The following is a 15,550-nucleotide window of genomic DNA, read 5'->3' as shown; positions in this document are numbered from 1 at the left end:
CCTCCCTCCATTCCCTTTCAAAAATAGCACAGAAAATTAAAAGGCTTAAAACGTATTTTAATAAGTTGATGCTGCATTACTGCTCCATTTCTCAGAAAAACTCCAAAGGTTATCAGGGACAAATCAAACATGGTACACCAATAAAAAAAAATGCACAGCATAACTACCTAAGATAGGCAAGGCTAAGAGCTACTGTCTGACCTTCAGCATACAGCAACCCTGTTCCCAAGATTGTACTAAGCCTATCAAAAGCTGTGAACAGCATCATAGACATAAAAGGGCCATTCCTGGGTTGTTCTTACCCAGAAAAAAGATGGAGGCAACTTAACACAAGATTTTTTAAAGATACACTAAAATGAAAATCTCTAAGAGAAAGGTCTTCCTTAGGACATGAAGGGGTAATATACTGGATATAACAGAATCATATGTATGTTGTCTGTGACCTCTGTGGACATTTGCCTGAATTCCCACCTGTGAGTGAATGGAATGGGGCTAAGGTCATGGGGGATGTTTGTTTTTGTGGTGTATGTGGCAGTGTCTATGGGGTTGGAGGATATAAGAATGAGAAAGCAAAAAGAACAGGATGGACAAGAATGGAATGATCAAGATTAATGGGGGCTCTAACTGGATCCATTTTGCCATGGTTCCACCCCCCCCCCAAGACCCTCAACAATCACGAGACTTCAGGAATGCACCACACAGAATCAATTAAACGATATACCACACAGAACTGATTTGGTAAATATCGCCCCTCCCTTGCCTTCAGCCTCCAGTAAACTCCCTCAAAGTAGTACAGGCAAGAAAGACCTAACTATTGGGAGGAATCCCTAACACTTTTCCAGGGCAGAATTCTGGCTAGTCCAAAAAGGGTCCTGCTTTTAAGGGTTTTTGGGAAACTAGACATTGAAATTTTTATTAGTATCGGCGACGTTTGTTTGGAGCAAATTCAGCTCCAGGAGCTGCACGGTTGAATGCAGGAGGGGTTCCACCAATTGCCCCAATTCCTTCCATTGTAGCAGCCTGGCCAAAGCGTTCAGTTGTTGGTGGGGTCTTAAAGAGAAAAAGAGCAATGTTACAATAAAACCTAGTCCCAAACTTCCCACCCATTCCTAATCCCTCCCCTAGAGGCCATTTCCACCGCAACTATTCAAAGCCTTTGATGTGCTAAGGGTGACTAAGCCTGTTTATAGAGTTCTAGTGGATATCCCTGAATAAGTGGCTATCAGTCAGAATTACAGACCCACCCAACTGTCCCACCTTTTTTATCCCTATTCCTATTGATTAAACTTTTACTATATAAATGCTTAATTTACATAGGAAATTCCCAGGTTGAGTAAGTTCTACCTAAGTCCTTTTTCCTGAACCAAGTCTATGGACAAGGACAAGCCAGCACTCTTCAACAACCTTAAGCACACCAAGTTTTAAAATTCTGACACTAGAACTGTAACTCTGGTTTGTATGAGCCATAAAATCGTTTGGATTCTTTTCTATTTTATGTGATTATACCTACCTAACCTTCTTTGCCTTCCTTCCAAAAAGAAAAAAAGAATAAAAAAAAGAAAACCCCCTGGTAGACCAGTCAAAGGCATTAACGTAACTCCTAGACAAAGTATAGTTTGAGGTTGGGTTTGTTCAAAATTCAAACAAAAATCAAGATCTTAATGGAAAACAATGGTCCTAAGAACTGATTATCTGTAGCAAAATTGTGGCAGGCAAAAAAAGGACTGTGAGAGTAAAGTCCTTTCTCCTATCACCATTTAGAATTACTGTAAATCTTTGCAGTTTATTACCAATCCCAAGGTTCCATCTGGCATCATAGTGGCAGGTCCTGGAGGAGCTGGGGTACCAGCTGGCACTGGAGCAGGGGGCATGGCACCTCTATTGTTTATGCCCATAGCACCTAAAGCAGAGTAGTGTGATCAGTACAAGAGACAGAGATTATCAGTCTCTGTGCAAAACAATTCAACAAGACCTCTGAGCTAAGGATGCTTGTTACTCTCCCCCACCCCCCAAAAAAACGCTCCCAGAAATGTCAGCCCCTTAAATTTGGACTTGTATCTGAGAAGGTACATAGTTCGCCAGAAATGATACAAAAAAAGGAAATCAGAACCTTTAACCCCCTAAGTCCTTACCTCCCATAGCCATCTGCCCCATCCGTATCTCCTGTTCTCTCTGAAAAAGAAATACTCAAGACAGTCCAAGACAGCACTACATTCTAGCATTCACAATACATTGAGAACCACACACTAAGGGAAGCAAACAGAGTGAGAACACATTCCAAATACAATGAGATCAAGCTGAGGAAAACCAACATCTCCTTGCTAGTTGTGCAAGGTTAGAACTATAAAGACATAACTCAGAGTCTCCTATTAGGAACAGAGTGAGTAAAAGACAAGGGGAGATACAGTTGATTTCTTCTGGGCCCTCAATCTGTGTAACTCCAAGGACATCAGAAAACCAGTTAGGGCTGCTATAGGACTGGATTTTATCTTTGTGCAATGACTGAATCTAAATAGTATACATTGGTCCCAGCCCTTCATCCTGAATTGCCTGTGAGGCAAGAACTCCCCTTCGAACCTTACCTTTCCTTCCTATGAATTCTTCTTTCTAAATGGAGTTTCACAGAATGCAAAAACTGGTCATAACCTGGTTTGTTTTATAGTCCTAGTGGACAACTCATGGTGGGTTTGTCATATCATGGCTGGCCTGATACATCATGAGCACATGGGAGATATACCGCATCAGGGAACGTTCCCTTGAATCCTTCCTGCTGTCGCCGCATCATTTCTTCCTGTTGCCGCCGCATCTCTTCCTCTCGGCGCCTGCGCTCCTCCTCTTGCCTAGAGAGTCACCAAGGTATTTAACAGAGATATTCCAGAACTTGAGCAGATTATCTTAATGGGGGAGATCAACAGCCTACTGAAAAAGGTCACAGCTAAGAAACATGCTCAGCCCTAAAGCAACCCAAAGGTGTTCTTGGTGGGTGGGGAGGGGAGTTCTATTGAAAAGGAGCCTCAGGACACCAGCACTCAGCTGCTTTCCCTTTAGTGCAGCTCTGGGCAACTCCTAGGACCCATGGGCAGCTGTAACATTTCCCACCCTAAGGGAGAATCTGAGAAGTGGCCAGTAAGAATTTACAAATGCATGAGGTAGCATGGTAGTAGGAAACAGGAGTGAGACATCACCTTTAAGAGTTGTCAGAGAAAAAGGTTTGAGAGTTAGTTACCTGAGCTCCAGTTGCTTTCGTTTTTGCACTTCTTGGTTATGCAGCTCTTCCATCCTCCTAAGTTCTTCTTGACGCCTCATCAAATCTAGAACAACAATGGACTGATTCACAGTACTCTTCATTCTCCTCATAGAGATCCAATTATTTTCCATAAATAAAGATCCAGAAAGCAAAGGGAATATATAATCCCTGAGTGGCCATCTGAGCTATCCAGATTCCAAAAATGAAGTCAAGCCTACTATTTCCTTCTCCACAAAAGTCAGTATTCTCTGCCACATCTCCAAGCTTATCTGCCTACTGAGATCAACAAAATATTTCAGAGTATAAAAGCAGAGGTTTAGGCATTTCTCTACCAATCGATACTAAAAATTCCTGAAAAGTCATTTTGTTCTTCTTCTAGATTTAAGACCGATAAGCGTACACTCACCCTGTCTCATTAGCATGACCTGGTGCTCATGGCGAGCAGCCTCCATCTCCATCTCCAGCTTCTCACGAGCTTCCTTGATGTTGCGGTCCACTTGGTCCTGCTGCTGTTTCTCCATCTCAATCAGTGCCTTCCAGCGCATGGCATATTCATACTCAAAGGAGCCAGGCTGTGCAAATCTGGGTGGCTGCTCTCGCTCCCTATAGACAAGGTTCCTAGGTTATTAAAACTCTGTCCATGATCCCCCAACTAAGCACCGCATTCCTCCTAAGGGCCAACATTATGGCTGAGAGTGAATACCTATAACAAAGACTTGAATCTTTTACATATCCCTTTACAAGCTTCCTTAAAAATAGACAAACACCTGGCAGGGAACCTCTCAGGACCACATACTTGTGAAATTGCTGATTCTTTATAACCAGTTTCTCTGGAAGTCCCTCTTCATCATCCAACTGGTCCATGGGCTCCACAGTCACAGGCCGAGGAAATCTGGAAGAAAAAAGCTTAGTGTTAATTATAGCCCTACCAGGCTTCCTCTCTTTTTTTTTAAATTTATTTATGATAGTCACAGAGAGAGAGAGAGAGAGAGAGAGAGAGAGAGAGAGAGAGAGGCAGAGACACAGGCAGAGGGAGAAGCAGGCTCCATGCACCGGGAGCCCGATGTGGGATTCGATCCCGGGTCTCCAGGATCGTGCCCTGGGCCAAAGGCAGGCACCAAACCGCTGCGCCACCCAGGGATCCCCAGGCTTCCTCTCTACATCTGCCACTGGCATGGTAAAGTAGTTAGAGGTCAGGCAAGACAAACATATTTCTGAAGGAGTTTTTACACCCAGCCCCAAGTAACCAAGTTCTTTTAGTGGCATTATGTGGAATCTGGGGTTGATAGGATGGAGTGAGGCTTTAGATCAGCCTTAAAGGTGTTCAAAGTAAGTAGATACAATACTTAGTTTAAATATCCAGTATCTATAGAACTCCACACAATGACTCGAAGTAAACGGGATGCTGCATACTCAAAACAACTTTTCAGAGTTCTAACACTTCAAAGGAAGCAGAGATTTAACACTGATTAAAAGACAACCTACTAAAAAAAAAAAAAAAAAAAAAAAAAAAAAGACAACCTACTGAAAGACTGATTTATTTCTTAATCCTCATACTATGTCCATTAATTTAAGATTACGCTGAAAACCCTACTAAGCTGAATTAATATCCAGTCTTTAAGTGAACACAAGAACACGTTTCCTAAAGGCTACCTCCCCACACCACCGATGGAAGTAGCAACCTAAGATCTATTTCTAAAAGTGACCCTTCACTTACGTGGTTAGCAGGAAAGAGCCTTCACTGCACCTGTCCAGAGCTTTCCGAGCAGCTGGCTTCCCTGAGAATTCAACAATGCCTTTTCCTGAGGGCCTTCCTCGATCATCCACGATGACTACAGCCCTCTCCACCTGGCCAAACACGGAAAAGGCTTCCTCCAGCAGTTCATTGGAAACATACTGAGGAAGGTTTCGGACTGTAAGGGATGCACTATGGCAGGCAAAACGCACACGCAGCTGCTTTCCACGAAGTGGCATGTTGTCCAATTCTACTTTGGCAATCTCCGCTAAGGTTCGTGTTTCCTAGAAAGCAAAGCAAAGTTAGAATAACTCAAGTTTGACAAAGACCACATGCACAACCATCAAGAGCCTAAAGAAAGTAGCATAGCCCAATACAAAATCTCCCCACCAAAAACCCCGACAACACACATACAAAGAAACCTTAATAGTACTGAAATAGAAATTACATGTTTCAGATAACTCTCTTGGATAGTCTAATTGCTGACAGCCCTGCAATAAATCAATTGGAAATTACAGAAGTTAATAACACTTACATGGTCATCAGTATCATAGGTTATCCTCCCAAGCAGTGACAGACAGATCATTGTGACAATGACCAGCCTAAAACCTACCTTTATAATACAGCAGCTAGCATATTTTAATTTCAGCTAGCTACATTCAAGTTTAATGAGAATCATGTACACCCTCCACAAGACCTCTTTAGAAGCACAGACCCTCTCATATTACTAAAGTGAGCCCCAGAAAAAAATGACTCGCCCATGGACTCTTGAATTAGTGGTAGATCTGGAATGAAAACTAGTTCTGACCACCACCACATCTAGTAAACTTGCTAACAAATTATGTTCCTTGTTTATGCAGATAATGCCTAGAAAAGTTCCTCCCTCATACACACTTAACACATTTCCTAACCAAATCAGATTGTTAAAAAGTGGTTAAATAATAAATTTAATGTTATGCGTTATTTTAGCACAACTTCAAAAAATTTTCAAAAATAGATACAAATAAAACTGTCTCCTCGTGGTTTTAGTCGTGAGATAATACATGGGTGAACTTTGGAAATAAATTATATAAACCTTAATCATTACTAAGATAAAATAGTTGATAATTATTGAAGCTGGGCACTGAGCATATAAAGGTTAATTATACTATTCTGTCTACCTCTGTATGTTTGAAATTAACCATTTAAAACAAAAGTTCTAAAGGACGTATTTCAGTCTCTTTGCCCTAGACAAATAAACCTATGCTGTCCTTGAAACAAAACATAAACCTGTAAGGATAAATAAAAATAAAGCCTGTGTTTTCTGTCCTGTTCTACCAACTACAGTTATTACACATTTAACAAACCACCTGAGAACTATTTCCACTGCCTAATTTTCCATATCTATCATTCCCCAACTTCCCCATCTTTCAGAGACATACTTTAAAAGCCCAAGGTTGCTCACCAAGCGGATAAAGCCAAAGCCCTTATCCTTATGAATGAAGACTTCGCCTGCTTTCCCGTATTTCTCAAATAGTTTCCTCATCTCCTCTTCAGTGATATCAGGAGGAAGATTGCCCACAAAGAGCCGGCTACGTTGGGTGAAGGTCTTCTCTCCTGGTTTCCTAAAATTCTTCAGGTCAATAGTCAAGCCTTCATCTGAGAAAATACACACAGTCACTCAAAAGATTGGGCAAAGACATCTATAGTCATATTCTCAAAGAGCTACCACTGCTGCTAGATTACGAAACCGAATTGCTGTAGAAAAGTCAAATACCATTTCCAAATGCAATAACCACTAACCACTTATCAGTAAATTGCACCCTAAAGTGTATGCATTTAAGATGAAAGCAATATACAGACATCTGGGAGTACTTCTCAATAGCTCTACTATGGGCCAAGAGCCACCCGGTCTAAGTCAGAGACAGAAAGACAATACAGAATGTATCAAAGAGAAAATCAATCAGGTCAAGGAGGCTTATGTCAGAAGACATAAATTTTTAAAATTTGAAACATAACTGCTCCATTTTCCTAATCTCTCACCAATCTTCATAACCTTAACGGTTCCCATCCTTTCATGCTTGGGTTAATGAAATGAAAGGAAATGAGTTAGGAAGCAGAATTCTTTGTAGGGATCTCTGGAAAGAAAAGAGAGTTGAGGTTGGTTCTAGTTTTAGATGCACACAATAGGTGCTCAAAGTTTGCTGAGTGAATAGAACCTGCTTTTAAAAAATGTTTACTCTGATTAAAAATGGGTTGGCACAAACCCCAGGCTGAAAGTATAACTCAGTACCAGACTTCTTCTATATTTTCTATCAGTCATCTGATGATTACCTCTAAGAACCAAGCTCTGAGGCAACACACACAGCCATCTGTTTAGCAGAATATGCCAACACAGCACAGCAACTTGTACTCATCTGCCACCCAACATGTCTGCTTCTTGTTTCAGTGAATCACCCCTTTTCTATCCTAAGTATTAAGAAGTAAATAGAGGGGGGGAGGAGAGCAAAAAGTGTGCCCCAAGGCTTATTCCTTTATAACCCCAAGAGACTAATCTAAAAACCAAGAAACCTTTCCCAAGAGGGAACCATATCTACCCCCCCTTACAAACATATACTCACTTTGGCTGCTGGCTTGTTGCCCATTTGCAGGTATTGGTGGCGGTGGTGGCTGCTGCTGTTGCTGCTGGTGGTGCTGCTGGTGGTGATGCTGATGATGCTTCCTTGGAGTATGGTTTTGCTTCTCCAAGTTAAAGGTTTTATTGCTCTGCATTTTTGCACCCTAAAAGAAAAATGTTAACTGTCAATACATTTAGAGCTAATCAGTCATCTTCTGATGATTTTTTATATGTTACTATCATTTCTGATATCCTGGCTTTTGCAGATTCAAACTGGTTATTTTGAACAAGTATGGCAAAGCAATACCATTCAAAAACCTAAAAACAACCAGACAGCAGTTATGTTGCACACAGAAACCAGACAAGTACTAAATGAGAACAGCTTGCATGGGAATAACTTTAAGAAACTTCCAGTTCACGAATTATATACATTAATTGGAAACTATTTTTCCCAAAGAAGCTACTCCCTAAAAATTAGCCCTATCATAATGTTAAAACAACAAGGGAAATAGATTCTACTTATCCACAAAGACAAGGACTATTAAATCTTGTTCTCTGGGGGATCCCTGGGTGGCGCAGTGGTTTGGCACCTGCCTTTGGCCCAGGGCGCGATCCTGGAGACCTGGGATCAAATCCCACATCGGGCTCCCAGTGCATGGAGCCTGCTTCTCCCTCTGCCTGTGTCTCTGCCTCTCTCTCTCTTTCTCTCTCTGTGTGACTATCATAAATAAATAAAAATTAAAAAAAAAATCTTGTTCTCTGGCACTTTGCAGTCCTAGCCTACAGGAGATACTGTGGAACAAATAGCAGAAAAACTATGGGCCATGGAGTTAGACATACTTAGATTTGAAGCATGGTCCTAGTACTCACTTACTAGCTAAATACTACTTAGTAAATCATTCCTGCACAAATTTGAGCTGTTATAAAGGGGATAATAAAAATACCTACCTCTCAAGATGGCTAAGGGGGCTCATAAATATGTGAAAACACTAGTTCAGTACTGAACTATAGCAAGCACTTAGTAAATATTGTTATTAATAACAAAGATAAATGACTACAAAAGCAATTAAAGCATCAAATTAAAAAAGATGAATATGCAATCATAATGTTAAACCACATCTAAAAATCAACATAAGGTTAAAAGAAAACAAAATGAAAACTCCTGGTACAATCCAGAGTGAATTCAAAAATTGATGGCTTTAAAATGGAAATTTTCTAATTGATCTGGTTAACAAGTTGAGGACCATCTTCCTCATTTAAGAAGAGTTCTCCACTAATAAAAGGGCACAGCCAATTCTAAATCCTTTCCCCTAGGGATCCCTGGGTGGCGCAGCGGTTTGGCACCTGCCTTTGGCCCAGGGCGCGATCCTGGAGACCCGGGATCGAATCCCACATCGGGCTCCCGGTGCATGGAGCCTGCTTCTCCCTCTGCCTGTGTCTCTGCCTCTCTCTCTCTCTGTGACTATCATAAATAAATAAAGATTAAAAAAAATGTTTAAATCCTTTCCCCTAAAAGACGTTCTAGTCAGAATTTAGCTGAAGGAAAATGCAGAGAAGAACTTTTTCATGAATACTTATTAACATTAGGATTCCTCTAAAATACAGAAAACTGGTTTCTTAAACAAAGAAAATGCAACAATGGCTTGGGAACTATTGATTCTGGATGATGGGTATATGAAAATACTTTTATGTATATAAAAGCTTTCCCAACACATTTCATATCATATCCCTCCAAACTAAAAACAACATAAATATCAAATTCTATATCCAAACTGTTTCATAAGACTGGGAACTATTGATTCTGGATGATGGGTATATGAAAATACTTTTATGTATATAAAAGCTTTCCCAACACATTTCATATCATATCCCTCCAAACTAAAAACAACATAAATATCAAATTCTATATCCAAACTGTTTCATAAGACAAGTAATAACAAGAGCTATCAAAATGTTCATATTCTGTAATTCAGGAAATTCTACCCCTAGAAATTAACCATAAGATTATAATTTTGGGGGTGCCTGGGTGGCTCAATAGGTTAAGCATCTGACTTTTTAAAAAGATTTTATTTATTTGCTCATGAGAGACACACAGAGAGAGGCAGAGACACAGGCAGAGGGAGAAGTAGGCCCCATGCAGGGAGCCCAACGTGGGACTTAATCTTGATCCCAGGTCTCCTGGATCACACCCTGGGCCAAAAGGAGGCGCTAAACCACTGAGCCACCGGGGCTGCCCAGCATCTGACTTTTTTAGAAAAAGACTGGAGAGTGAGAGAGGGATGGCTGAGTGGCTCAGTGGTTGAGCATCTGCTCAGGTCATGATCCTGGAGTCCAGGGATGGAGCCTGCTTCACCCTCTGCCTATGTCTCTGCCCCTCTCTGTCTCTTATGAATAAATAAAATATTTTAAAAAGTAAAATAAAAAGAGAGAGAGAGCGCCTTTGCAGGAGGGAAGGAGCAGAGGAAGAAGCAGACTCCCCACTGAGCATGAAGCCCAATTCAGGGTTTAGAAATGCTTAACCAACTGAGCTACCCAGGCTCCCCAAGCATCTGACTATTTTGGCTCAGGTCACTATCTCAGGGTTGAGATCAAGTTGTGTCAAGTTCGCCTGCATAGGATTTTCACTCTCCCTCTCCCCTCCCTTCCCCTCAAAAAAAATTTTTTTTTAATTTAAAAACCACATCCATGAAATAGTCACCGTGATGACCTTTATGGTAATGAAATAATGACTTAAGGAACGCCTAGGTGGCGTTGGCTATGTGGTTGGCTTAGTGGTTGAGCCTCTGCCTTCGGATCATGCCCTGAGCAGCTCAGGGCATGATCCGGGGGTCTGGGATCAAATCCCACATTGAGCTCCTTGTGAGGAGCCTGTTTCTCCCTCTAACCAGTGTCTCTGCCTCTCTCTGTGTCTCTCATGAATAAATAAATTTTTTTAAAAAATGACTTAAAATACCCAAAATTAGAGGTAAGATTTTTAAATAAATTATGGTATGGTATTCAGTGGAGTGTTACACAGCATTATAAATTATGAAGACTATGTAAATGTGAAAAATGTTTGATGTTTTGGGGCACGTGGGTGGCTCAGTTGGCTATGTGTCTGCCTTTGGCTTAGGTTATGATCCCAGGGTCCTGGGGAGAGGAGCTCCTTGCTCAGTAGGAGTCTGCTTCTCCCTCTCCCTTTGCCCCTCTCTTGACCCATGTTCACGCCAAGCATGAGCGTGCTCTCTCAAATAAAATCTTTTTTAGAAAAGAAAAATGTTAAAAAAAAAAAAAAAAGAAAAGAAAAATGTTTAAGTTTTAAAAGGGAAAAGTTTAAGAGGAAAAGGATTTTCCCCCCTCCAAAATACATAATGTAGACTAGAAACAGAAGACAGGTAAAAATGAAAACTGCCCTGTTTATAGTCTATTGATCATTTTTTACCTTTTTAAAAAAATGAATCCACCCAACAAATATTCACTGAATGCTTACTATCTGCCAGGTACTATTATAGGTGCTTGGGATGCATCAATGAACAAAAGCAGATTCTTGCCTTCAACTGTGCTTACCTTCCAGTAAGACAAAAATACACATAATTAAATTATATAGTACTTAATAAGAGGTAAGCACTAATGGAAAATAAAGAAAAATGGGGAGGGGGGGAAGCAAAGTGGATAAGGAGCGAAAGGGCTAAGACTGCAACTTTAAACAGAGCTGAGGTAAGCCTCACTAGAAGCCAAGACTTGAATCTTATTTATATCATTCCATCAACCTTATGTTTCTCATTAATAAGGTACCTATTACAAAACACATCTTTAATATAGAAAAGTTAGAAATAAAAAAGGTAAATAAAAATCCAAAGACCCACCTCCAGAAAATAGTTAACATTTACCCTTCCAGTCATTTATTTGCATGTGCTCTAAATGAAATGTTATAAAGACTATTTTGCAACCTGCCTTTTCTACTTTATTACATGATGAAGAGCTTTTATGGCACTCAATCTTCCACTTTAATTTTTTCTTCTACGTTTAATTTTAACGGACACAGTGTTCAGCTATCAACCAAGCACCTACTGTGTTGGACACTTGGGTTGTTCCTATTTTTTTCACCATTATTTATAAACAATGTTCATAGCTAAATCTTGGGCACATCCATGTGTAAATATTCCTCCCACAATTTACATTTTTGCTTATTTACCTTCCAAAACATACAATATCATTTTAATATAATGCAGTTATAATGCACCATTCTATATTCTTTTTCCTCACTTCTACATCAACATAATTTTTAACAGCTACACAAGTCCATGTGGCTATATACTAATTTACTAAACTACTCCCTACTACGAGACATTTAGGTTGTTTTCAACTTTTTCCTGTCAGCATGCTGCAGTAAATAATCTCTTCTTGCTTAAAGCTTCTTTAGTTATTCCCTTATAATAAATTCTTAAAATTAGAATAATCGAATCTTTGTTACTCTTACCACATAGTGCAGCATTTTTTCCTCTAAAAAAAAGGAAATCATGTTTCTAAAAATAAGACATAAAGATAGGAAATTGAAACACAAAATTTATGAAGTCTTCCCTAGCAACAGTTGTAGATGGGGTTAGGTTGGCATTAGTATCAGATCTTTAACTATTTGAGTCCCAGCTATTAAAACACCTCCCTTCTGACTCCAAATTGGCCTACAGCAGAAACTTGAGCTATCTTCACAGCCATTTCTCTAACTAGGTCTTCTTTCTTATCCCTGGCTAGAATCCAAGGAACCTTTTTTTTTTTCCCTTCAGCTTTTAATTTAAGAGTCAGTGGTCCCAGCCTCAGTATCTTCCATCCCATTCAGGGACCCACAACTGATATTTACACCTTAATAAAAATCCTCAGAGAGTCACTCAAAATGAAGTATTAAAAATTCTGTATTTACATCTTAACCAAACTTCACCACTCCTTTTCAAAAAGGCATTTTACGACTTCTTAGTAGAAATGATCTACCTCCTTGAAGAAAAAGTGCTAGGATATTCTAAACCATGTAAGATAACCAGGGGAGGTTATTTTTGGTTTTAGAAAGTGTAGCCTGGTAGTTAAGATGATAATATCAGATATTTACCATTATATGCCAGGCACTGTGCTAAGTCTGCATTATCTCATTTAATGCTCAAAACTATTATTCTCCTGAATAAGAAAACTGATGCCTATCTAAAGTTACCCAAATGTGATGGAGCAAGGAGTGTAACTCACAATCTAACTCTAAAGCTCATTCTCATCACTATGCTACCAGTTTATTAATCAAACTCATCTTGATTTCAAAGTTTAGAGTCCACAAACCGACTAGACATGTCACCTAACTTCTGAACCTCAGTTTCCTCATTTGGAAGGAGGAGGTTAACAACAGCACTTCACAGGGCTAGTTATCCTAAGCACTGAGATCATGTACACAGCACTTGTTACTGCTGGCAACCACTATCGATATTTCTACATTCAGTTGGTGCCATAATTAGACCAATATCATCAATTACATTCTTCCTCCTCTTTTGGATTCTAACAAAAATCATTTTTTACAACCAAATTGCCTACCTTTGTGTTTTTGAATAAATGTCTCCACAATGCTAATATTTACAATCTTTCTTTACAGTTTACTCTTTCCCAAGAAGCCATTCAATGGGGAAGACGAAATAATATTGTATAAATCACTTAAAACAGTGCCCACAAAGTAGCAAGTACTAAGTATTGTCCCTATCACTCATTTCTGATGATGACCACCAGTATAATTTGGAATTTTGTGCAGAAATCTCTACTGAGCAATAAATTCACTGTCCCCTAGCCATTGGGCCTCTGAGAACTAAGCACAAAGATCAGCATCAAAGATTTGCCTATTTACCTGTCCCAAAGACTAACACTAATAACTTTTCTTGAAAGAAAATATGTACTGCTGGTTTAGAAAGATTGGGGCTATTGGACATAGTACGATTTCACAAACGTGGTTTAGGTACAAGACCAAGCACTACATCACACATATTTAAAATCAATTTTCAGGAAAAGAGGTAACTTTTTGAGTGGAAATCTGGTAAAAATTTACCAACCTAGATGGCTGCATGGATATGGACCTGCCTGAAAGCTGCAGAATGCACTAATACAGTCAGTTGTTTCTTAGGACCTTTCATTTAGCAACAAGGAAGTAGGACAAAGACACAGTATAAATCTAGCCAGTGCCCGGCAGGAAAGTTGCCAGATGTATCAAATAAAAATATACAACATACAGTTAAATTTGATTTCAGACTTTAATTTGCTGTCTATGTGAAATCCAAATTTAACGGGGCGTCCTGTATTTTATCTGGCAACCCTACCCCCCAACATCTACCTCAACTTCCGCTGAAGAGAGCAAAGTGCCACCAAGTCATCTCTAACCTCAACTTCTGTTAAGAACACGAAGGTTTCAGTTGAAAATCGTTTTCCCTAGTGCAAAATAGCTAATAGGAAACTCATAAAATTGATTTCCATTTTAAAAAGTGATGCTATAAATGGGTCGAGTAGCTAGGCAACATGACTTAAAAAAAGAAAAAAGCATACAGGAACGTGGCCAGGGAAGCTGCAGGGTCTGGACTAGCAGATGAACTTCCCAGCTTAAGAGTTTTGACAAAGAAACATCGCTCGGGGGACGTGGGGGACGACCCATTTTTCATTCTGAATTAATGGCCTCGCGAAGCTGAGAGGAGGAGCGCCGACAAAGCGCCTCCTCCTCCAGCCGCGACTTCAAGGCTCTCGGATAATAGACCCCACACCCTCAGGCCCAGGGCGGCTAAAGGGCCGAGGAACTTACTGACAGGGATCAGAATCGATGATGAGTCGCACAAAGAAACCGGGCGGGAAAGGCAACGGAGTCAGATTAAAGCAGAAAGCAAGGCGAGCTGAGAGCGATGGGCCCCTGCGGGTGGGCTGAGGAGGCCGTGTGGGCGGCGGGGACAAGGCCTCAAGGGGCCTTAGAACGAACGCCTAACCTCCGTCCAAAGCTAGCCTCGCCCTAGCCTCTTGTCGCAAAAAATCCTACTCCCCCCTCAAACATGAACTATGTCGTCCCAAAACTCACCCGCTACCGACTGTTCTCTCCTCAGAGTAACGGCGACGCTACACGGCCTCTACCGTCCCGAGAAAAGAGCGCGCGACCGCCGGAAACGAGACGACGGAGCTCGGTACCTCCCAAGGGGTACAAACTGGCGTTTTTGATTGGTTATCTGACTTGCCAATCAAGGTTTATCTCCAGAGGCGGAATCGTTTTTCCGCCATTTCTTCAATCCTATTGGCTACCGAACGCGAAAGATTTGAGTTCGTGTGAACGACAGATGGGGACAAAGAGCGAGGCTTTCTACTTAATGCGCATGCGCAAATTGCCGTCCTCTGGAAAGGAAAAGGAAGGGGGAGGGGGATAGAGGGTCGGAAGGAGAGACATAAGGGGACTAATGGAAAGACTTGAAGACCAAGTAAGTGATAGGAGAAGCAAAAGAGAGTGTGAAAAAGGAGAGAGAGGAAAGTGGAAAGAGAACAGGAGGGGAGAAAACGTGCGGGTAGGCGTGCTCTGAGAACTCTTGCACTGCGCTTGTGCGTGGAGCAAGAGTAACAATGTCATTGTATTCCGTGTGGTAGATCTAGCCTTTTCCTTCTGAAAAAAAAAAAAAAAAATGCCCCGCCATGTTTCTTTTTTCATACTTCCTCATTAGGGCTTGCACTCTGACACTGAGTCAAATTTCCAGTTGCTTCTGCTGCCAGGTCTATTCATGAAGCCCAACTGAAACAGTCATCACTATAGCTATGTTTATGGTTATAGTTACAGAAAGGGGTGAGGGAGAGATCGGGGATTGATACTTTAGTTTCTGTGATTACCCACAATTGTAACCACCTATTTCCATGGTAACCAGGGAACCTAGCCGTCCAAACACCACTATTGTTCTGTGATTTACAAAGAGATTCAACAGGTGTCGTTATTGCCATGGATACATTGTAGACC

At 40.7% G+C, this 15,550-nt stretch overlaps 1 protein-coding gene across 1 annotated transcript; it reads right to left on the bottom strand.

The window, feature by feature from the left end:
* Window positions 1-36: 36 nt before the first annotated feature.
* Window positions 37-14,774, bottom strand: NONO (non-POU domain containing octamer binding). Its single transcript, XM_041740934.1, has 11 exons — window positions 14,636-14,774; window positions 7,583-7,742; window positions 6,427-6,620; window positions 4,965-5,266; window positions 4,044-4,139; window positions 3,654-3,850; window positions 3,227-3,311; window positions 2,738-2,840; window positions 2,133-2,172; window positions 1,791-1,900; window positions 37-1,050 (listed from the first exon to the last, which is right to left on the bottom strand). Exons 2-11 carry the CDS (start codon window positions 7,731-7,733, stop codon window positions 916-918), a joined length of 1,413 nt encoding a protein of 470 aa, XP_041596868.1. The 5' UTR covers window positions 7,734-7,742; window positions 14,636-14,774; the 3' UTR covers window positions 37-915.
* Window positions 14,775-15,550: the final 776 nt, after the last annotated feature.

Source organism: Vulpes lagopus, chromosome X (genome assembly GCF_018345385.1).
Source record: "Vulpes lagopus strain Blue_001 chromosome X, ASM1834538v1, whole genome shotgun sequence".
Classification (NCBI taxonomy): Eukaryota; Metazoa; Chordata; class Mammalia; order Carnivora; family Canidae; genus Vulpes; species Vulpes lagopus.
This window is presented reverse-complemented; position numbering and strand designations above follow the sequence as displayed.

What these genes read in the sequence shown, in the direction of transcription:
- NONO (XM_041740934.1), bottom strand. Translation starts at nt 7,733, where the DNA reads ATGCAGAGCAATAAAACCTTTAACTTGGAGAAGCAAAACCATACTCCA. An exon ending in GCTTTGGCTTTATCCGCTTG is followed by an intron (nt 5,267 to 6,426) that starts GTGAGCAACCTT and finishes TTTGCTTTCTAG; the next exon opens with GAAACACGAACCTTAGCGGA. An exon ending in AAGAATCAGCAATTTCACAA is followed by an intron (nt 3,851 to 4,043) that starts GTATGTGGTCCT and finishes CCTTGTCTATAG; the next exon opens with GGAGCGAGAGCAGCCACCCA.